General features: G+C 41.4%; 1 protein-coding gene across 8 annotated transcripts in view; it reads left to right on the top strand.

Moving 5' to 3' along the window:
• MICAL3 (microtubule associated monooxygenase, calponin and LIM domain containing 3) overlaps positions 1 to 22,191 on the top strand; it is a 261,969-nt gene that overhangs the window by 205,145 nt on the left and 34,633 nt on the right. For 5 of the 8 annotated variants that reach the window (XM_059726523.1, XM_059726524.1, XM_059726525.1 and 2 more), the window contains exons 23-29: positions 2,900 to 3,037; positions 8,678 to 8,782; positions 9,370 to 9,495; positions 9,896 to 9,987; positions 13,145 to 15,005; positions 16,026 to 16,120; positions 20,706 to 20,756. In XM_059726523.1, the coding sequence (XP_059582506.1) occupies positions 2,900 to 3,037; positions 8,678 to 8,782; positions 9,370 to 9,495; positions 9,896 to 9,987; positions 13,145 to 15,005; positions 16,026 to 16,120; positions 20,706 to 20,756 (2,468 nt within the window). Of the gene's footprint in view, positions 1 to 2,899; positions 3,038 to 5,244; positions 5,308 to 8,677; positions 8,783 to 9,369; positions 9,496 to 9,895; positions 9,988 to 13,144; positions 15,006 to 16,025; positions 16,121 to 20,705; positions 20,757 to 22,191 lie in introns of all 8 variants that reach the window. The other 3 variants (XM_059726528.1, XM_059726527.1, XM_059726529.1) reach the window with 3 other exon arrangements.

Here is a 22,191-nt window from a genome sequence, read left to right as displayed (position 1 = left end):
GGCTATGTGAGATGAAAGGCCAAGTACCTTCATTCAGTTTATTGGTTGCATTGTAACAAGGTGTGCATGTCTTTTGTGCCATGTGGATATATTATAATATAGTTCCTGTATTTCTTATTTCATAGCAACATAGGACTGGAAGGGGTCTCCTGAGCCATCATGTCCAGTTTCCTGTATTCACAGATAATCATTTATCCAAGGAAGCCCCCCCAAATCATCACTTTAAATCCTCACACACAGCTACAAGACACTGAACTTTTCTTTTTTAATGCAGGGTATATATTATGAAAGATGTTATAGGGATATAAGAGAAAATAGTATAGGAAATTATCAACAATTTTCTCTGCTCTTTTGAGTATATTCTAATTTCATTCATATGCTTACTTGGCCCTTGAGTCAGGCTGAACTTTCAGGGTCACTTTCACTGTTGCAGAAATTCAATCTATGATGTTAAATTTTCTTCTATATACCATTCTTGACAGTGTGTTTTAAAGTAGCCAGATGGCTAAAGAGCACAGGCACAGAGAGGGTGAAAGTTTTGAAGTCTGCCTTTCTCCCTTAACTTTTCTTTATCTTAGTTGCTTAACAGCTTTAGATACAGCTCCAAAGGAGCTGGTTTGGGAGTTCTGGGGTAGGTCCCCATTACTATATTAATTCAAAAGTTAAATATTGAGACAGGTCAGCCACTTCTATGGTATGGCTGAACACCACAGTGAAGCTAGGGAGGAAATGCATAGTTCTTCTGAAATTCACTGACTTACTCTTTCATGAAAACAAGGTCCAGCTTTCTGCAAGGTTTAGGAGCCAATTTTGGGGGAAGCCCACAGCAGCTGCTATTTGAAATTGATCAGCTTGCAGTCCTCAAGTGATCAAACATCAGAGGAATGCTGAGTTTGCCTGCTAGCCAAGCCACAGCACTTCGCAGATGGCTGGGCCTTTTCATGTTTTTACATAACTGAAAAGTAGGCTGACTGAAAATCTGCTCCTTTAAAAGAAGGCTAGATCTGCACGCATGGAGGCATAGGCTTAGCTAATGCCATGTGGCTTGTTGGGCCCTTCCTTGGTGGTGGCATGCTGTTTTAAATCACAATAGTCAGCGTACGGAGCCACATTATTACAATGTGCAGATCAGGTGGGACCTGCTCTTTCTGAGCCTTGCTGAGTGGCCATATATTTCTCCCCATTCCCAGCTGCTTCTGGTATACCACATCCTTTTAACACAAAAGTGTATAGTGTAAATACTAACTCTACTGATCTCAGGGCCTGCATGTGCGTGCTTTGGAGCGCAATGAGGGAAGATAAGACCATGTCCCTTGTTTGCCAGTGAGTCGAGCCCTTTCAGCCACTCCTGAACATACTTTTGATCCCTCCAGGGTGTCTAGTAGCTCTGATTGTTGTCATGTTTTTATGTCATTTTGCTTTTTGGAGGAGGGATCCTTATGTTGGATAAAATTGTTTAACTCAAATTTTGAATCACATTTCCTCTTTGCCCATTTGTCTGCCTGGTTTCGTTGGCCCATTTGGATTAACTACCAAATAATGTTGTGCTTACACGTGTTCTTTCTGCATTTCTCAATGTCATTTTCTCCTTCATTTGTAAGGTCAAATGTGGCATCCCAATCATTCCTCAGACTGAAGTCCTAAGTGCTGTGCTATGATGCCGTAGCAGAACCAACCAGGTTGGGATGAGGACAACTCATTCAGAGAAAACAGCAAAGGAATAATGGGCACAAACCCAAAATGCTGCCACCCAAAATTGTTTAATTTCCAAATGCTTTTCCAGTGTGTCAGAGTCATCCTTCCCCCAGTTATGTTTTTGCCATACACTAGTTCTAAGCTTCTGAAAAAGTGTCTGGCATTTTGTCCTGAATTGTAGGTTATCTGCGATCAATGAAGGTTGGCTCATTGCTTTGCATGGCAGTTGGGCATCTTGCCCCACAGTGTGAGCAGCCCACTTTTGAGGAAGACTGGAACATTTTCCTGAAGTACCTCCATTAAGTCCCTTTCCCTGGCCCCCATACATAGGTGATTTGCTGTTGCGAAATAAAATCATAATATGCTTGTATACCAGTAGCAGTAGAGAGAGGATATCTATGTATTATGATTTCTGCCTCTGGGATAAAGGGATTATGGTGTGAGTGCTCTGCAGCACTTGTAGTCTCTTGGCAGTTGTGTTTGTATAGTGCCCCTAGCAGGGGAAATTATGTGACTCTCTATGGCTGGCCAAAGAGTGTTGTTAATGGAGAACAGTCAGCCAGAATGCAAAAGAGAGTTAAAACTATAACATGACTATAAGACTATAACATGTGGCCAGATCAGCCATTAATGATTCTGTCTAATCCCCTTCCAAGACCCATTTCTTTAGGTCTTAATGAAAAGGCTGACATAACTTAGGCCTGTGCATGAAAGGTTGGAATTCCTTTTTATGGAGTTGGACCTTAAGTGCAGACTGCCCCTCTGCCTTTGACAGCAGAATATAAGTGGCACTAGTCAGGCTGAACAGGTTTAGCAAGGTGGAAATCTGTTCTGCAGTTGCCTACCAAATCTCTCCTGGCTATCCAGGGAATATCTTACGTTGCAGTGGAGCTGCTTGCAATAGAGGTAATCTGCTGTGAAGTCTCTAAATAGCATTAGCGTGCCCTTGGAATGGCATAATTCTGCTTTGGTGTGGAGTGGAACACCAGGACGATGAACTTGCTGTGTGTTTGTTATGTGTGCACACATGATGCCAAGCTCTGTCCATCTTTCAAACTGATTTAGCAAGTAATATTTTATTTTTTTCTTTCCTTATTTCCTTTCCTGTGATGTGTCCTTTCTCTTCTACTCTCCTGCCCTTTTCCTCCGTGTCCTTCCTTCCTCCCCTGTCTACATATGATCTGCCATGTCCTTGGTCTGCTAGCTGGGAACCTGAGGCTGCAGCAAATTGTAAATCCGGTTGATCCTCTCGAAATCCTGGCAGATGTGCACTGGACACACATCCGTGAGAGAGAGGAGGAGGAAAAAATGGTTCCAACCTCAAAGTCCTCCACCTCCAGAGGTAATCTCCCCTGCATCAAATCCCAGATAAACTGCAGCTGTTTAACTCTGTTGCTTTTATTCCCTTGAAGAGCAGCCTTTTTCAAAAGGGTAAAAAATGATTGACAGGCTGTATTTCCTGAAACCAAGCACTGGTTAAACATTTTGCTTTTCAGTTCACTCTGTTTTAAATGACTGCTTCCACATACTGGTTGTGCTATAGAGTTTCATGGCTGCGTGTCTAGTTAGACTCTGTATTACATTCCCCTTCACAATGGAAATTATTTGAGATGGCGGGCAACAGATTTAAAAGGCTCAAAGTTTTAAAGGAAATAACTGAGCCTTCAGGGTGTATTTAAGGATTCTAAACCTGGGAAAACAAAGTAACTTATTCTGTAGATGCTTCAATGAAGATTTGAACAGATTTAGATTGTATATTGAATACGTTTTGATACTGCTGCTTTAAGCACTGTAACGGTCTCTGGCAAGAAATTGGTATATTCAGGGAAGGAGATAGTCTAAGCCAATAGCTGCTTAACTCTTTGTATTAAGATTGGACACTGTTTTTTCAGTGAGGTAATCTTTTCAAGCTGTCTTTACTTATAGGTAGCTTTGGCAGAAAAAAACGCCTGTGTGCTAGCACCCTCCTCAGCATCTCTCATGCAGTCTCACTGTGGCTTGCCTTCCACATTAAACACCACATTAGACTCTGTTTTTGTCAGATGCTATGAGCTAAGGTGCTTTGCTTATTTTAGAAACCTGGAAGGTAAATCCAGGTTTAAAAAATGTATGGTTTGCTAGCAAACCGTAAGCTAACAACAGTCTTCCATCTAAGTCCATAGCAAATCAGAGTGGTCTTAGGAGAACTGTGCTGCAGAAGGTGTTATCTTCCAGATATGAGGCAAGGTCCCTAACACTTAAAAATCACATGGTACATGCCTAAAGCTGTGGCCTGCTGTATCCTGCCTAAGGTTCCTCTGTAGTTTCAACTTTTTTCTTGCTGCAGACTGCTGTATGCATTTTTATTGCTATGTTTTTACCTCAAAGGTGACCATGTTTGAGAGATTCTTTCTATAATAACATTTGGTAAAATGCCTTGGGATTTTTTTGGAACACATTATAAAGGTATGAGATCATTATTGCCCCCTAACCATGTTTGTATTTATATGTAGATATTCCTGCACAGTGTTGCTTGAAGTTTAATAATTTTGGGTTAGAAGTCCTGATAGTGTTTCTTGAGCTTGTCACTCTTAAGGTGAGCTTAGTTTCTATTGTGCACAAAACCAAAGTGCTATAATTTTCAGTTTTCCTTTTCACCTACAATTTAGTTTTGTATTTTTCCAGCAACATACAAGCAAATAGAAGTAAAAACAAAAATAAACCAAAAGGTCTTTTCCTAACTTCCTATCTCCATAACACAGCTGTCTCCATGATAAACTATAAAAGCTGCCAGTAAAGTCAAGGAATACTTCTGCTGACCTTTTTCTATAGTGAAGACAATTGTCTCTGTGGCATTTCTAACTTCCTTCAGGAAGCAGACAACCTTTCCTTCCCTTCCCCAAAGAACAGGCCAGTCTGAAAGACAAAAGTCTCCCAACCTGTGAATTAACTGCTTCATTCGGACTGTGATATATTGCAATAACAAAGATGTGTTCAACTGTAGTAGTGAGTTGCTTCTAAAAGGGCTGATAAAGCATGCACATGTGGATACATAGTCAAGTTTGACAGACAGAAATCAGTATCTATATACAATTGAATAGCATCTGTTGCATGTTATTCAGAGAGCATCTAGAGTTAAAATGATTAGCGCTAAAGGACTAGGACTACATTGCTTATGAACAGAAAATACTGTATTTTATGATCTTGGGCTGCAATGGGAGTTCTTCCTGTTGCTTAGGCATCTCTTAGTGCTGCTTCATCTTCTAGCTTACCTTCTATGCCATTGTTGATTTGACTGCAACAGCTGTAGTCTGCAAGATACTGAGGACTACATACTGTCTTCAGGAACACCTTTCTTCCTTATGATATCAGAGAGAGATCCTCAGGGCATATTTGTCCCTAACCATTTGTCTTGTCGGCTCCATTTTAACCTGTAGGTCTGATGTCTGTTGTCTAACATCTCTTAGGTTTTATTCCTGTTCTTGGTTTTCCCTCTGTAGCATTTCATTTTCAGATACTTTCTTATGTCTCACTTTTGATTTATTATCATTTATTGTTTTTTAAATTCAGCATCCGACCTTCCCTCCGTACGCCATGAGGCGGTGCAGGCGTGGCTGGAGACAGTCCCTGGAGGTAGTCTGGTGATGTTCTATCTATACCAATTCACAATAACCCTGCCCGCCCCCTCTCCATGCCTTCAGCCACTGAGATGGTACCTTAACCCCAGAACTATGGCCCTGTCGCTACTGCATGCCAAGAAAGGGGGTGGTGGGGGAGGGTGTGTGCATGCATGCCTTGCTCAAACAGTCCATTCTTGCATGAACTGGGCTTTCATCGTAACCCTTTCAAAGGCAGGCCAAGCAGGAAAAATGAGAAGAAGGAAGTCAGGTTATAGCTTTTTGGCTTGGGTTATGGAACTGAAGTATAGCTCAATCATCCTTCCTGAGCCTCTTCACTAAGAACTTGGGGCTTGCTTGAAAATGGGAAAAGTAGCTGAGAGATCACTTCAGGCTGCATCTGAAACAAATTACAGCTGCCTGTTGATGAAAACAAGAAAGAAAAACTATCTGCAAGACAAAGCTGGTAACTCTGGGACCAGGCATGGTTCTGGAAATAGTTGTGCTCCACTGGCCTGTAGCTGAAAGAATACAGGTGTCAATGGTTCTTCTTAGGTGGTCCTAGAATATCTTATAAAGCCAGTAAATATAGAGATTTTAGGTAGCAGGTAGATTCTATAAAAAGGACCTAAAGAAATAGAATAGAACAGAGATAACTTGAAGAAACTTGGTGTGACCTATAGCTGAGTTACCTTCACATATGGAAGTAATTAGCCCACCGCTAAAACTTTGCTTCATTTGCTGGTTTGGCAAGGCAGCAGCGTTTACAGAATAACTGCATACCAGCCCGGCAAGTCATGGCTGCTGGCCGATATGAACAGAATGCTGAACATGTAGTTTCTGACTGCCCTAGTATATAGTTCACAAGCTACTGTGTGGAAGCTTTTGGCCTTTTGCTCCTTATCCTAACCGCATATATGTATATGCACAGTATACCTATAACTATAACCAGCCACCTGCAAGCTCTCTGTCTCTTCCAAAGAGCTATCCATTGCACCAATATGTTACTTGTCTGCACATCTGAAAATGTAGTGGGGGGGGATGTTGAAGTATTTTAAAGAATTGATTGTGGTCTATTCAACCTTTGCTATAAAAAAAAAAACTATACGTCACGATTTCTGGATGAAAGAAAAACATGCATATAGTCAGTGTCAGATTTTCCTAATTTTGCGGATGACATTTTTACACATTTTGCAATAGTTGCTTGCGTTTAATGTTAATTCTTTGCTAAAGGGATTTGCTTTGGGTAATAGTCTTTCCAAAATGACATTAGCTGGTACACACACACACACAAGCAACAATCAGGTCAATAAAAGGAGATGGCAAAGATTTGGTTTGGTTAAGTACATTTATAGATATCATAGTGGGAAGCTCCATCTTTACAACTTGACTCAAAGAGTAAGCCTACAAAGTACTTGGAGATAAACAAAGCCAGATTTTTATAGTGTATCATTTTCTCTAGCCTAGGGCAGCTATCTATATTCATCCTTTTGCCTAGGCAGTAGATAAAAGCTAACCTGCTATAGCTTAGCCTTCTTTCTTTGAATAGGTAAGTTGCCACGGGTTATTTCTCATTTACCACCAAAAAAAGAGCCGACAAACAAGCTTTTATTGTAAAATATCTGATTCTGTAAATCCCTATCCTTGTGTGCCTTGCTTTAGCTTATGTACTTGTGCCCTCGGTCTTTTACACGTGAAATGTGTATGACTCTGGGTATTTACAGAAGTTTATTGTTTAAGGGCACAGACCATGTCACTCCACTAAGGGATGGTAACAACTGTTGAGGTTCTTGCTCCTCTCTCTTCCCTCCTCCTCCCTTCCCGCTTTAAGTAAATTATGTACCTATCCACTGTCATTATTCTGTGAATGAAATTGTAAGAAATTGTTAAGTGGAAGAATATTGGCATCTGTTTACATCATAATGTAATATATGCCCCGATTTGTGTGCATATAGTTTACATGCACAGTTACTGTGACTATGTGCTCATTCACATTAATTAAGCCTGTAACAGCTTAGTTGAATATCTAATATGTTATATGAGCATGCAGTTGTAAGAACTTCTTGCATAAATGAAAAACTGCTCAATAGTCTTTGCACAACAGAAACTTCTCTGGCCCCTGCTTTTTTTTTTTTTTAAAGGAAAAGCCTAGATTCTGTGTGAAGTTGTGAGGATATCTTAAAACAGTGTAATGAGCACCCACAGGAGTAGCTCAGCCTATAATATTTGAGATGAGACACAGGTGAGTATTACAGAAGTTGTCTGTTGGCTTTTGTGAAGTGTTAGTTAGATACCATATAGGTAGGTCTTGATGGTTCCTTCTGGAATGAAATTGTTTTGCATGTTCTATTGTCAAAGGCCTTTATTGGTTTTAAGTTCAGGAATGCTCCTTTATACTGATTATTTAAAATAGACTCTGGGCTCTGACACACAACAGACTTCATACAGCTTCCATTAACGTTAAAATGTGTGTATATATCTGTGTATTCTGGGTCTTGCTTACATGTACAGCAGCCCATACTACACTCAAATTGTTTCTTCAAGCAGCAGTCAGGAAATCAGCAGCACACTATCTAGTCAAAGCAGTAGAGAAGGTATACCCAGGGTCCTGTGCCCTCCTCCCCTCATGTTCAGTTTATACTCTCTGCTACAGCACCTGTCTTTTTCTACCTACACCCTCCACAGTTGATCACTGGAGAGGTGCAGCCTATCGTGGGGAAAAAAATGTTGCTAACTCTAGTCCTCAAGCATGTTGTAGCCGCATAGCATTAAACAGTTTCCTGTGTCTTAATGGTCAACTTTCGTAGGCAGTTACCTTGTCAGATTCCATATCCTTCAATGTCTGTTTCTATCTCTAAGTGAGCTGTTGTGATGAAGTTTGAGATTTCAGTTTTGAGCTAACACACATCTGCTAACATGTGTGGTAACTGCAGCTTCTTTGTGATAAAAATACTTTATTGCAGAAACAACAGCTTATTCTGGTTTGATCATTGCCTCTCATTCTTGCTTAATGACGCACTCAGGTACACCTTGGCTGAAGAAAAGAGGGTGGTGCTTCACCAGACCTGTTCCTCTGAACTGCTGTGACTACTTTGCAACACCAGTGTTAGTGACTAAACTTGCCTGAAAGCAAAATACCGTGACTACTCCAATTTAAGCCCTGGAGTGTCATTTGATTGTATGATGAAAGTGTGTGTGAGAGCACGCATGTGTGTGCCTATGCCTGTGAGAATACTGCTGCTGACAGTTCAGACCACTTTAGTTTGGAAACTGTGAATAAACATTCCCATCCTGGCCACTTGTAGTATAACACCAGTGCTTTCCCTTCTAAAGATCTCTCTCTCTCTCTCTCTCTCTCTCTCGCTCAACATTTCAATACATTCTAGCCCCATGTGAAGAGAATGATGTGGAGGATGAAGTGTGCACAGAGCCTGCAGATACAGAAGGAGAAGCAGGAGAAGATGGAGATACTGGTGCAGAACTGGATGATGGTATTGTACTATTACGCATCACTAAACTTTGTTACAAGAACAAAATCATGATGGGCAGCAAACATTTTGCATGAGGCCAGTTTAGTCAGAGCAGATCTGTGCGTAGGAGAATTCACCGCAGATAAGTGAGAGGGAAATAGTGTTGAAAGATAAAATGAAACTGAAGATCTTTACCTGATTAGAGTGAATTGCCTACCTTGTTGGAGGGCTCCATCTTGCAGTCCTTGGTCACATTAGTCCAATTGAATGAAAGAAGCAAGAATTCATTAGAGAAAAAGACTTTAAGGTTGGGCCTAAACCTTTTCCATGCCATAGAAGATATAGACATTTTCCAGTACAACCCAGAAGAATATGAATCAAACTAAAAAAACTATTTGTCTGATATCCATATCTGTTTGTGATTCCTATTAGCATAATGAAGGAGTGAAACATTTATATGCTCAGGTACTACAGTCATTATCACCCTGTGAGTAAACAGCAGTAAGATGAAGGAAGTAGAAAAGGTATGGATCTCCTCATGGGCTTATATTCAAGACCTCTTCCCTTCTATTTCTTTTACTTTTTCCCATCCAAACCAATGATGGTAGATGACATCCCTTCTGATGCAGAAGCTGAATATCAAGAAGAGCCAGAGCTGAAAGTCTCTGATGAAGAGGAGGAAAAGGTGGTGGAGGAAGAGGGAGAGGTAGTTAGCCATCGCTGTATGACAAAAGGTAAGCTTTATTCATTTTATCTTGCACTCCAATTAATTATTTGAATTGTTAAGCTGAAATACTGGGAAAAGCAGCCTCATACACTAAATGTGAATGACCTCATTACTCCCAGTGGCTTGGGTACATACTTTCATTTAAATTCTGAGAAAAATGTTACACAGTCACGATGAGCTACAGCTTCTTAAAGCATGCAAGAATCTTCAGAATGAACAGATCCCTGGACATGTGGGGCTAATCACCCTGCATCATTAGTTTCACTTAAAGATTCTCAAGCAAGTTCCAGATGGACCAGTCTAAAATTTTAAGTCTGCCATCTTGCTTGCGGTTCATTATGTTCATACAGACTTGGAATGTTAATGGACTCATTTGTTGTTTTAAGCATGCTCTCTGTTTTCTCTAGATCCATGCAAAGTCTCCTTCCCCATCCAGTCTCCCTGTGAGAATGTTCTTCCTCTGTCTCCAGTTGATAGTCCCAGACCAGAACAAACAGAGGTAAGAAAGGTACTGGTGCTCTTGACTTTGTATATATCAAAGATAAAGAAGAAACTTAAAAGATATATACCATATGTAACATGTCCTAGCCCCAGATGTGTCCGGGTGCTTCTGAGACATGTTATCAGGGAACTCTTGTGCTTTCAGAGTTCCCCTTTACCCCAAACCTCTCTCTGCTGTCTGCTGCTTGACAACTGAGAACCAGCTGAGATATGCCAGGAACCAGCCCCTTGGCCTGTGACACACAAACTTTACCAGTCTTGTCCAGGCTTTGCCAGCTTTTAGCAGAAGGGATTTTGAACTCTGGAAGGAACAGACCCTTGTCCACTCTCATGCTCAGGAAAGATGGATCTCTGTAAAGAAGGCCTGTTTATATGGCCAAATGCTCTGGAATCACAGTTAACACTGACACTAAGTGCATAAAAATATAAAAATTATTTATTATTTAAAAAAACAAGCATAAGAATCAGTAACCATGTGCTAAGATGCAGAGAGACCTATAAGAATAAACAAACAAAAGAAAATATCAGAACAAACCTGTTCTTACTCTCCACTTTAAATCCAAGGATGCAGTCCCTAGCCAGCTTCAACTGGTTAAGAAGCAGCTTCTCCCTCTCTCTCCCTCTTTTGTATGGCATTAGATATCAACTTCCAAATCTATGAGCGTCTCCCTCTGACCTCATTTCTAGGCCCTTCTGCAGTTTCTCCTGCCAACTTGCTTTACTCAGACTGATGGACTCCAGGGTTTTGGGGGGGGTATTTTTTTATTTTCATGTCTCAGGCCAAATTGACCAAACCAGTTCCAAATTCCATTGACTGAGCTGGAGCTCAGTTGTTGAGGTCCATGTGATGTTACCACCAGCAAGCATCTTATCTCCCGGACTCTTCAGCCTGGGTCTTCAGATACTCCCAAATCCATAGCAGAAATCCCACATGCAAGCACCAATTCCAAAAGTCTTGGGGTTCAGGTGCCCGTAAGTCTCGTTTGCCCTTAGCCTAAACACCAAAGGATCAAGCTAGAGAGAAATCCCCCATCTCCATAAAATAGTGTGTAGCTGAGATCCTCCCATTGGAAAGCTATAGTAGACTCTTGTAAGGGGGGGGGGGGTCCCACCTGCAATGCAAAGGACAGGTCTCCACCTTCAATATTACAGGTCAGGGAGAAGGGGAGTTCCCTTTCCAGGTACAGCAAAACCACCTAGACCGATACTAGCTTCCACCATGGTGGTGATCATTGCATCTCCTCTGCTAGTGTTTCCCCAGGCCTGGGAGACTGAGGACCAAACCATGTTCTGGAGGTAGAAGTAGAGTTGCTAATCTGGCTATTTGCATACCTCCCCACTGATCTCTTGGGGAGGGCGTGCATGCTATGCCCACCCACCTCCCTAAAGGTATGTGTTTACCAGACTAAAATGTTTCCTGATCTAATTAAAACTAGTGCATTATTTCAGACATGGAGATTATTAATCCAGCCTTCTCTCACTTTATTTACTCCACAGTAAAAAATGTTTTCCATGTTCCTAGGGGTTGTACATGTTAGGGTTTCTCCTTTTAAAGTATAAAGTTGTTATTGTCTGGGAGGGCCTCTGAGAGTAAACACGCTCCTGTAAAAAGCTGATTACATTGGCCTCTCCTTAGGTGCTAAAGAAACTCATTGTTTACCATTTGAAAGTTGTTATCAAGTTTTGCAGTCATGGCCTCATTATAACATATGAGAAATGCATTTTATTTCAAATACCACAGTGCATATAAATGTGAGGATAATAAGGCTAAATACAGCTTAACATTACCTATATGTATGTAGAGACTACACATGCCATGTCAGTAAAACAATCTCAAGAAACCGTAAGACACCCCATAGACCTCTTAGGTTTGTGACTCTCTATTTATCCAGAATCCAAGACAGCTTCAAATTTAAAATGAACCCCCAATAATTAGATTCTATACATGGAAAATTATAACAAATGTATATAAACTACTTATTTGGAGGGGTGTCTTAAATTCACCCCCCCACCCGCACTGCTGCAGAATGAAAACAGGGTGGAAGGGAGCAAACTGTGTGGGGTCAAGTGGCTTGATTCCTGCCTCTTGTCCCCAGCCTGTCCCCATACCACTTGCCCCTGGTGCCTGTCACATTGTATTCTTCCCCCCACTCCCCCTTACTTGCCTCCTCTGCCTGCACCAGTGCCTGGCCCCCAGCCTCCACTTGCCACTTCTTCCCTGCCTCCCTCCCCCACCCCACCTGCTTACCATATGTGGCAGATTTGCCTCAGGCTCCAGTCCCAGTGCTGATCAGGCAGCAGTAGCAGTGGCAGCCCCAGGCCTGGGTCAGGGCAGCTCCTCTTCTGCTAAGCCAAATCCTCTTTCCCCACCCTGTCTACCTCAGGTCTAGGTCAGGCCCCAAGTCAGAGCCATAGCTGGAGCAGCCACAGCCAGTTCTTTGGTTGTCATGGGCATAGTAGTACTCCAAAAAAGCCGTGTCTTGGAGTTGAATAAATATGGTACTCTTCTTCATTTGCTTGTGTAGCTAAAATGAGTTGCATGTTTTACATGCAGTAAAATAGTCCTGTTCAAGTGATGGTCAAGTTATGATGTGCTTCCTCTGCAGCAGTGCCCTATCAGATTCAGAAAGTGTACTAGTGTGCTTCAGATTAATGAAATTCACTCATCCACTTGAAATTTATGACCCCTTGAATCATTAGAGGAGTCCTGGCATTGCAGTATAGTGAGCCTTTAGACAGGAACTGCCTCCCATTTCTGAGAAACAATCCTACCACAGCCAACTCTGGCCATTACATAGTATTGTAGTCAAGAAATCTTGAAGAATGTATGTCAAATCTACTTTGGGAAAGGGGTCTACCACTATATGTTTACTTGGAGTGAGGCAAGGGGAAAGCTTCCTGGACTTTATCCCTCTTTTATTTCCAAAATTAAATTTGCCATATCAACTTTCAGTATAGATAGCTTGTACACTAGAACATATACCAAACAATAAATCAGCTCTTATATTGCTTTCCAGAGGAAAAGGATGTCAAATGCACTGTTTCATAGTTTGAAGCATCAGTCTTTCCTCTCTCAACTTTCTCTGAAAGCCTGAGGAATGAACTAGAAATCTAATTCGTAGTGACTATTAATGATTACTTCTTTATTTCCGTAGGAAATTAAGAATCCCCTCACTGGGCTGACATGCATGGACAAATCTCCAGAGACACGCTTTTTTCCTGAGCCTTTTGTTCTTGAAGAAAAGACAAAAGATGAAATTTCTGAAGATCAGAAGGTTCAAAGCTCTTCTGTGTCACACTCTCCAGTACTCTCTCAGCCAGTTGCATCATCAGAAGCCATCACACCTACAGCACCAGTGAAATCTCAGCCCCCAACACCCACACTGGCACCCACTACTCAACTGCCTATTTGTTCCCAGCCTTTACCCTCTGCTGAAGCATCTATTCCATCCCCAGTGGAACCTCCAGTGTGTTTTCAACCTGTTCCAGCCTTAACATCCACTCCTCTGGTCAAGCTTGCTCTAAAAAGCCATGATAGTGAAATGGAAAAATTGGGGAGTCCTACTACTGCAGAAGAGGCCCTGAAGCGAAATAACCTTGTAGAAGAGTTCTGGATGAAGAGTGCTGAAATCCGGAGGAGCCTGGGGCTTACTCCAGTGGACAGAAATAAACGGTCAGACCCTAGCTTTAATATATCAGCCCTTGAATCACCGCCTCTGAAGTCTTATCACGCTAAGAATGCTTCAGAGCAGGAGGGTATCCATCTTGTGAAACCTGAACCTGTCCCAAGAAGGCTGATTACACCCAAATTAGAAAGTGAGCAGATATCTATGCTGACTCCAAAATCTCCATCAGACAAAGAACTGAAGAATTCCAATGAAGTAAAAAGAGATCTCTCCAGTAGCTCTGGACTTGGCCTTCAGGGCAGCTCATCTAACATGAAGACGTTGGCAAGCCAGAGCTTCAACACTTCTGATTCCACCATGCTTACTCCTCCATCAAGCCCTCCCCCACCACCTCCTCAAAATGAAGAACCAGCAACTTTGCGTAGAAAAAGGCACCAGGCAAATTGGCAAAATGAGGTAGAGTCTAAGCCAATTCTAACAACAGCACCAGCATCCCATGCACCTCCACTTTATGAGCACAACCATTCTGCCAAAGAGTCAACTGAGGCCCCAAAGGGCGAGATACGAAAGTCATTTGCAGAGAGTGTGGATGAGATTCCATTTGCTGATGATGTAGAGGACACTTATGATGACAGAACAGAGGATACAAGTCTTCATGAGAAATTCTTTACACCCCCTACCAGTAGGCCAAGACCAGAGAAGCCTCTTCATCTGCCATTGGTCAAAGAGAATGGTGGACCACCATCGGGGGAAGGGACAGTGAACCAGAGGAAAAGGGTGCTGCCTCAAGTTTCTCTAGAAGCCAAGGAACTAGCTGAGGAAAGAATGCGAGCCAGGGAGAAGTCTGTGAAGAGTCAGGCATTGCGGGATGCCATGGCTAAACAGTTGTGTAAGATGAAAGATATGGAAATGGCTGCTGTTGCTGGAGCCTCCAAGACACGAAAAGCATCTACTATGCCCGTGACAACCAAAGAGCTGGTTTTTGAGTCCCCAAAGCATTTGGCTATGAAAGTAGCAGAGGGCCCCATGCTAAAACATGATGTTGGTAATGAAAGATTCCCCTCAATCTCTGCTGATGTGGGTGTGCATGAAGGGTCAGTCACCTCATCAGAAGGCTCCAGTGGGAAAAGTAAGAAAAGAACTTCTCTCTTTTCCCCTCGTAAGAACAAAAAAGAGAAGAAATCCAAGAATGACAGCAAGCTGTCTGACAAGTCCAATGGTGGGGCAGAGGAAGCTACCAAGCCCAAATCATTGTGGAAGTCTGTTTTCTCTGGATACAAGAAAGATAAGAAGAAAAAAACTGATGACAAATCCTGCCCTAGCACTCCTTCTAGTAGTGCCACAGTGGACTCTGGAAAGCACAAGGGCTTTCCACTAGTTACCGCAGCAGGTATAATACATTTGTTAACCTATGTGTTATACTTTTGTTATAGCAGGAAAGTCTTTGCAAAGAAGTTATTCCAGCTTGCTGCCATGCTGTGTTATGCTTGAGTCATTCTCATTTACCTACTGTGCAAATCAGGTTGACCCTGTACATCTTTGTTTGTAGAATAAGTAGCTGGTGTCATTGAAACGGATTGTCTAATAGTAAGTGTGGTAAGTTACCACTTTTTTTTTCATTTGGCTGAGTCTACAGGATTAGTCATTTTTCTAACTCAGCCTAACTCATTAGAAAGGAAATGTATGCTATGGTGATTACCACCTTTTATCTTATTTGAATTCCCATTCCAACTCATGAATTCACTTCCACTGAACCTAGTATGAAGTGCCTTTGGAGATCACTATGAATATTCCTTCATAAACTAGCAAGTAAATGGATATTGAAAAACATAACTAGTTCTCCTGCCCTCTGCTCTTACTCTGTAGTCTGCCAACTCTATACTAGTCTAAAAATAGGGATTCTGTGTTCATTCATAAATGCAGACCTCTCATATGCTATGAAGTGTGTAGTCAAAGCACTTTAATGACAATTCAAGACGCTTATAACAAAGGCTAAGCATCTGACTTCTGGACTTGTACCAAAATGGAGTCAACCAAAATGATTTCAAACCTGCTGCTGTCATCTAAATGCTTGGTCCATTTACTGGCGCTGTGACTTTGCTCCAGGGAAGGAAAAGAAGGTCTTGCTATTTTTAATATAATTCTCAAATTGATTTCCCTGAGAACCTGGTGCTCCCACCCTGCTAATTTTGTCTCATTTTTTGGTTCAGTTCATAGAGTAATGCTTTCGTAGACGCTATGTTCCCTAGTAATGCAGCAAAGAAAGATTGATAACATTAACTTTTTTCATAAGATTAAGTCAGTCAGGATCACAGCCAAGGTGCAAGGTATCTGTGGAGAGAGAAAAAAATACAATTATAGTTACCAGTCTTCTAATTTTATCATCTCATTCTTATTACTGATTTCTCAGATTTGCAGCTTCGTCGACACTTGAGTTTCTCAGAGGACTCTGACCTTTCCAGTGATGACATTCTAGAACGATCTTCCCAGAAGTCCAAGCGAGAGGTAGGCAGACCAGAGCAGTTTGGATGTGGTCGTTCTTTGTCATTTTTGCTATTTCTGCTGCACAGATGGTTTTCATAAGAAATGGCTGACAGAAAATTGAGCAGGATGGCGTCCTTGAGACGTATTGTTTCAGACGGGTTTACGGTTTCATAAGCAACAACCTACTTTTTCAAACTGACCTACTTTGTTGTCTGTGACAGCTTACTCCCCTCTGAATCAATTAGTCTCTAAGGTGCCACCCTGCCCTACCTTCTGCCTGACGTCAGACTAATACAACTTACCTCCTCTGTGCATATGAAATAGTTGAATCAAACCTGAAATCAGCCAGTCAGATTCAACTGTTAAGCTTCCACATTGCCATCCTGTGGCAGATCCGTTGTCTCACAGCCACATTTCCTTACAAAAATGTGTATATTGTCTTGTTCTGAAGGTGGGATCATTTGTTCTTGTAAAGACAATGCTGACAATCTATTGCAACAGAAATGTCATGTCTCAGCAGTGGATTTCAGTGGTTCGAAAGTTACTTAGAAATTTGCTTTTGGAATATTGACACTGTAAGGTGAAGGTCTGGTTTCAGTACGTTGTTGTGACAGTAGATTGATATGGTGGAGTTCAAAGCAAACTACAGACAAGGATGTTACTCAGCCAGGAATAGCCAAGACATGGCATCTACCAAAGAGGAAACAACCAATTTGTGGTTTTGCCATGGTATGTGTGTGCCTGTTTCCTCTGGGAGAAGGGGGATATATGCAGTGTGCTTTAGGATTTTTTTGTCTGCAGAGTTTCTTACTCTGCAACTGTTTCACCTCCCATTTTGTAACTGCTCCCTGTGAAGAATCTATGGGAATTCAGCATGTTCACATAATCTCCCTAGACATAATCACTGATTATTTGGTTGAAGCCATGTTTACCTCTGACCAAAAGATGTGGCAGGAGCCAGGAACCCTGGCATATTGCTCATTTATATGTATTATTTAAATAAATTAGAGGCAGTGGCAGTGTTGAAATAGGGAAAAGTGACAGCAAAAATAAAATTAAAATATAAATATGAGCATCTTTCTCCCACTCTGAGGGATTCTTGGATCTTCACTGGAGTGTGGAGAATGGGTTCAGCTTTTTGAATCTCAATACACCGATTCCCAGCTCAGACATAGGCTATGGTTTTGGAAATAAACAAGTGATTTTCTTTTTGTTTCTGCTGCTGCTTTGCTGAACCCTAGCTCTTAATGGAGAACTCTTATTAGCAAAAAAGAGCCTTACAGGGGAATGTTGTAGATCTCTACTCAGATGATCAAAAGTTCCCTCACCTCAGTCACAAATGCAGGCTATAGCAGATGCCTGATCCAGTGGGGGAAAGGACTTGGTTGATCTGGGCAGTTGGTAGTATTGTAAGTGGAAATACAGCAGGAGGTGCTTTTCATTGGGGCAAGTAGTTGGATTAATGAGCCCTAATAAACAGGGCTAGGGGAGGGATTACTGAACTGAAGTAAATGAGACTCTTTCCTGGGTTACTCAAATTTCTGAGCTTATCACCCTTCTTAGATGGGAGAGAGTTTTTACTCTGAGAACTACACTATGTTTATATTGGATTCCTTTCTTTTCTTTTTCTCCCATTCTTTCCTTGCATGCTCACAAACTGTTTCATGAAAAGTTTTGCATTGTACCCAAGATGCAGAAGGATGAGGTATTTGGGGAAACAAAGAGGAACAATATACAATATGGAGGGTTCAGATAACAGTCATGTTGCTGTTCCAACTTCTGAACTAACTGTGGGGGGGAAAAAAGCAAGACTCCAATAAGTACCATTTCTGCTCTCAGAGTTGGGGCACTGTCTCTAATAGTCACATTTTCCTTCTTCCTCTGTACAGAGCTCCATAATATAACATGTTTTTTGCAGAAGACAGATCACTGGTTGCTGTTCCAGTATCCTGATACCGAACAAAATGGACATATTCTTTTTTTTTTTTTTTAATTTTTAAGCCCTTTCACACTAGCAGTAAGACAGCCAAGGGTATTGTTTTCTTGTCTAGTAACCTCCCATTTGCTGTTGCTGAAGTGACAGTTAAGGAACTGCTTTCTCAGTGCCTGCCTGTGCTTTCTAGGAACAGTGATTTGGGAGTACATGCACTCATTCAGAGGGACCATACCACAGAGATGTCAGCCAAAGGCCTGAAAACAGATCCTATGTCCAGGGATGTAGAGCCTTTATACCACACCCGGGCATGCTGCGCTGCTGAAAGAAATGTATCTGGGGTAGGACTGGCAAATTGGCAGCGCTGATTTTAGGGTTTGTGCCTTTTAACTACAAACTGCCTCAGCCAGCTTTTTATTATGAGGAAGAGGTGGCTTTCTTTGTGCTACATAACTTTTATCTGAACTCCTTGTAGACTAAAATCAGCTGATGCTGCTTTTCTTTGGTTGCTGTATTGACCTTGCTTCCCAGAGGCCTTGCCCTGTTTAATCTGCTCTTAGTAGCATTAGTGATCAGCAGTGAATTAACTTGGCATTGCCTAGTCTGGTGTCTTTTAACAGATGCCTCATTTAAAGAATGGTAATGTAATTCCCCTGTGGGATGTGTGCTGAAAGGCATATGTCTGGGGTGTGCATGTGTGTGTGCATGTGTCATTGTTAGTGTGCAGTACATGGTGTTGTGATCAGGTGTACTTTTCCTGTTGTGGGCAGATTGCTTAAATACTACAGTTTGCATATTTTTCAGATTTTCATTTGTGATTGATTTTAATTAAATGCTAAATGCTGGCACTTTGCCCAGGATGGCATGGTGCCCTCTGCTTCTCATTGCACAATGGAAATTAACCTTGCTTAAAAATACTAGGCAGAGTACAGTCACTTCACCTGTGTGGTGTTATATTCTTTGGATAGATGAGATAGCAACTACATTTCTTACTTTTTGAGTTGAAATGACAAGAGAAAAGAGCCAGTTATTACTGACTCTAAGCACAGCTCCTCATTGAGCCATTGCTTTTGCTTTCTGCAATGAAACTTTCCAAAAAACATGCATCAGGATTTAGCCTGTACCAATGTAGTAAGTGTTGCTATCTCTGTCCCTAAAACTCCTTGGACATGTCTTATTAAGGTAGCCAATATTAGCTTCCATTGATTTATGAGATGTATCCTCTTCTCAAAGAGTATTTCCCTAGCTTGCAAAGTGATGAATAAGATCTTGGTAGTAGAACCCAGAGCTTGTTTTTAATGTACAAAGGGCAACACTTAAACCATAAAAGCCCCAGAACTTCTGAGAGACAGTAGAACAGAAATGAGGAAAAGTGTGTCACTGAGACAGCAAAAGAGCTGCAGCTCCTGCTGCTCTGAAGCGTGAAGAAATTACACGAGATGTTTACTGTGGAGTTGCCAAATTAGCTCCAGAGTAAACTTCTCAGCATCTATACATACAGCCCTATTAGACCATAGTAAACTAATAAGCACCACCATAGGTTGGTGTTAACACAAGTACTACCCTGTGTTGGCTTTATTTAGTGCTCTGCAACACACTGATGGGGCTGGCTAGAGCACAAGGGTGCTTCAATGTGGGAGCTCTCTGCCAGCTAGCCCTACACTGAAGCACCCTTATGCCCCAGGCTGACCCTTGGAGCCCCCTGCCAGTTGGAACTGCTCTGACCTGGCACAGTGTGCTGAAGTCCTGGGTGCACATGTAAACGCAGTGCCTGGCAGCAATAAACTCCTGTGCATACTGTGCTGGAGTTGACTTAGGTTTCTGTGGGTGCATCTACACGTGCAACTAAGTGAGTCACATGACAGTCCAGGTAAAGGCAAAACCCAGTTATATGGCACTTGCTTAATAAAGAGTAGGGAATTGTTCATTGACACATGAAATGGACCGTCTTCATTGTTACAGAATTGTATTGCATCTACCTTAGTGGGGTCCTGAGCCTTGATTAAGGTTCTAATGTAATGCAAATGACCACAACAGTTTAATGAATTGCTCTAATGTTAGTGAATGTGAACCTGTGATTCAGAGACATTCATCACTGTTATTTTTGGATAAATTTGCTGAAAGCATTTTTTTTCCTGGCAAGAAATAAAGGATGAACCAGGCAAACCTTGAGTCTTCCCAAACAAAATATTTTTCTGTTTCTAAGTGAACTCGGTTGTATGTGTGTTTGTTTATTTTTAATAGCAATATATGCTTGACTGAACTGGTTCATATCAAAACAAACTAACCTCAAAGCAAACTCACCTCATTCTGTCATTCCAAACTTTGAACACGCATTTTGTCTGTCTACACATTTCCATATACTTATTGCCGGAGAGGGGTTAAATCCATAGTGTTCTGGGACTACAGAAACCTCCGACGGGATCTCTAGGCTGAATTACCTCCCATAAGGCTACTCAGAATTGCCTTCAGGAGAGCATAAATTGGTTTGTGATGAGACACCTTCCATTGTGTGTAACTGAGCCGCACCAAGTTCATCATTTGTGCCATTTTGTTGCATTTAAAAACAGCTTTGTTTTATTATTTTGCATTTATTTTCAATGTTGAACTGATTTTGCTCCATTTTGTTTGTTTGTTTTTTATTTTTTTTCTGTTATCATTCCCCTTTTAAAGTCGATTTATGTACCACACGCCTTGGCATTCAAGAGATCATACTCGTCAAAGGTAGTGTCTCCATTCCCATTAGCTGGCCATTGTTGCATGCATGCCCATTTTATTAACCCATTGAATCCATAGCCCCACACCACATTTGCACTAACACCATGACCCTTAACTGTGCATGCATGAAATGTTAGCAAACATTGGCAGCAGAATCTTCCTTGAAATTATCTATTATGTGGAACATGAATCCTAGGACCCAAAACTTTGTGCCTTGTTAGAATGCATGTAATAATCAATGCAATATGAAGTACAAAAAGTGGGTGGTTCATCATGCTGCAAGATGTTCTGGAGCTTCAGATGCTTTTAGAACCCTTAGCCTCATAATCTGCCGATTTGCTAGGTAGAACATGTACTGCGATATGTGTTTCAAGAACAGTCTCACCATACAAAAGCAAGTGACTGTGTTGGCTTTTAGGATCCTTCAATACTCTTGGATACCCCCTGAAATCTTAATGAAATTCTACCTCGGGTTGAATTCAAAGGACAGAAGTTACATTCATTTTTCAGGAATATCACTCTTTCATAAACTCCATCAACACCCCCAGTTTATAGTCACAGGTAGAATCTTAGACTCTCATACAGAATCATTTACTGTCAGTCCCTATTAATTTGCCTTTTTAACTTGGATATTCTTTGTGGATTATGAGCAAAAGAACGGAGAGGCAAAATATTAACGTATTTCCCTTGGAGAGCTGGTGATGGTCCATATACCATCTCTCTTGGTTTAGAAGTCTCAGAGGTCGCTGCACATTGACTTTAAACTCTACTGAAGATACAGGTTATTTAGAACAATCTTACAGAAATGGACTTTTCAGTTAGGGCTTGTAATAGTGTAAATTCACTAAGAATAGATGAGACAGTTAATTAGATAAAATAGAGAAAAGAAACTTAGGTCGTCTTTTCCCAATAGTTTGACCTTTGACTTGATGTGTCCTGATGATACAGTCTCAGAATTGGCCTTGATTATGGAGAAGAAAGTGTCTGTTTCCCTTAATTGTTGAATCTGTGTGTGTATGTGTGTATGTATGCACACAGTTATGAAACCCTTTTAAGTCCTGTAACCCAGTGTCCATGTAGGCTACAACACAGTCAGCCAAAATCACTGAAAAGGTGGTTGCACCTTTTACACAGACAAATCATGTTGTTATAATCAGTCCTAGTTCCTCTCTCAACCATTCTTACATTCGGGTCTCTTTGGGCTTGTCTATACATACAGAAATTGCACCAATTTAACTTCAGCCACTACAAAGTTTAGCAGCTAAGCCAAAACAGTTTTATCAGTTGAACTTCCCCATGTGGACACTGTTATGCCAGAATAAGAGTGCTTATATGGTAGTGAGGTGAGGTGGGAGGGGGGTCATACCTGCAGAACCAAGTCAATTTAAATTCACATTTAGCTTATATAAGTATAACTTTCCCAAATAGACAAGCCCATAAT

This window comes from Alligator mississippiensis, chromosome 4 (genome assembly GCF_030867095.1).
Source record: "Alligator mississippiensis isolate rAllMis1 chromosome 4, rAllMis1, whole genome shotgun sequence".
In the NCBI taxonomy this organism is placed as follows: domain Eukaryota; kingdom Metazoa; phylum Chordata; order Crocodylia; family Alligatoridae; genus Alligator; species Alligator mississippiensis.
This window is presented reverse-complemented; position numbering and strand designations above follow the sequence as displayed.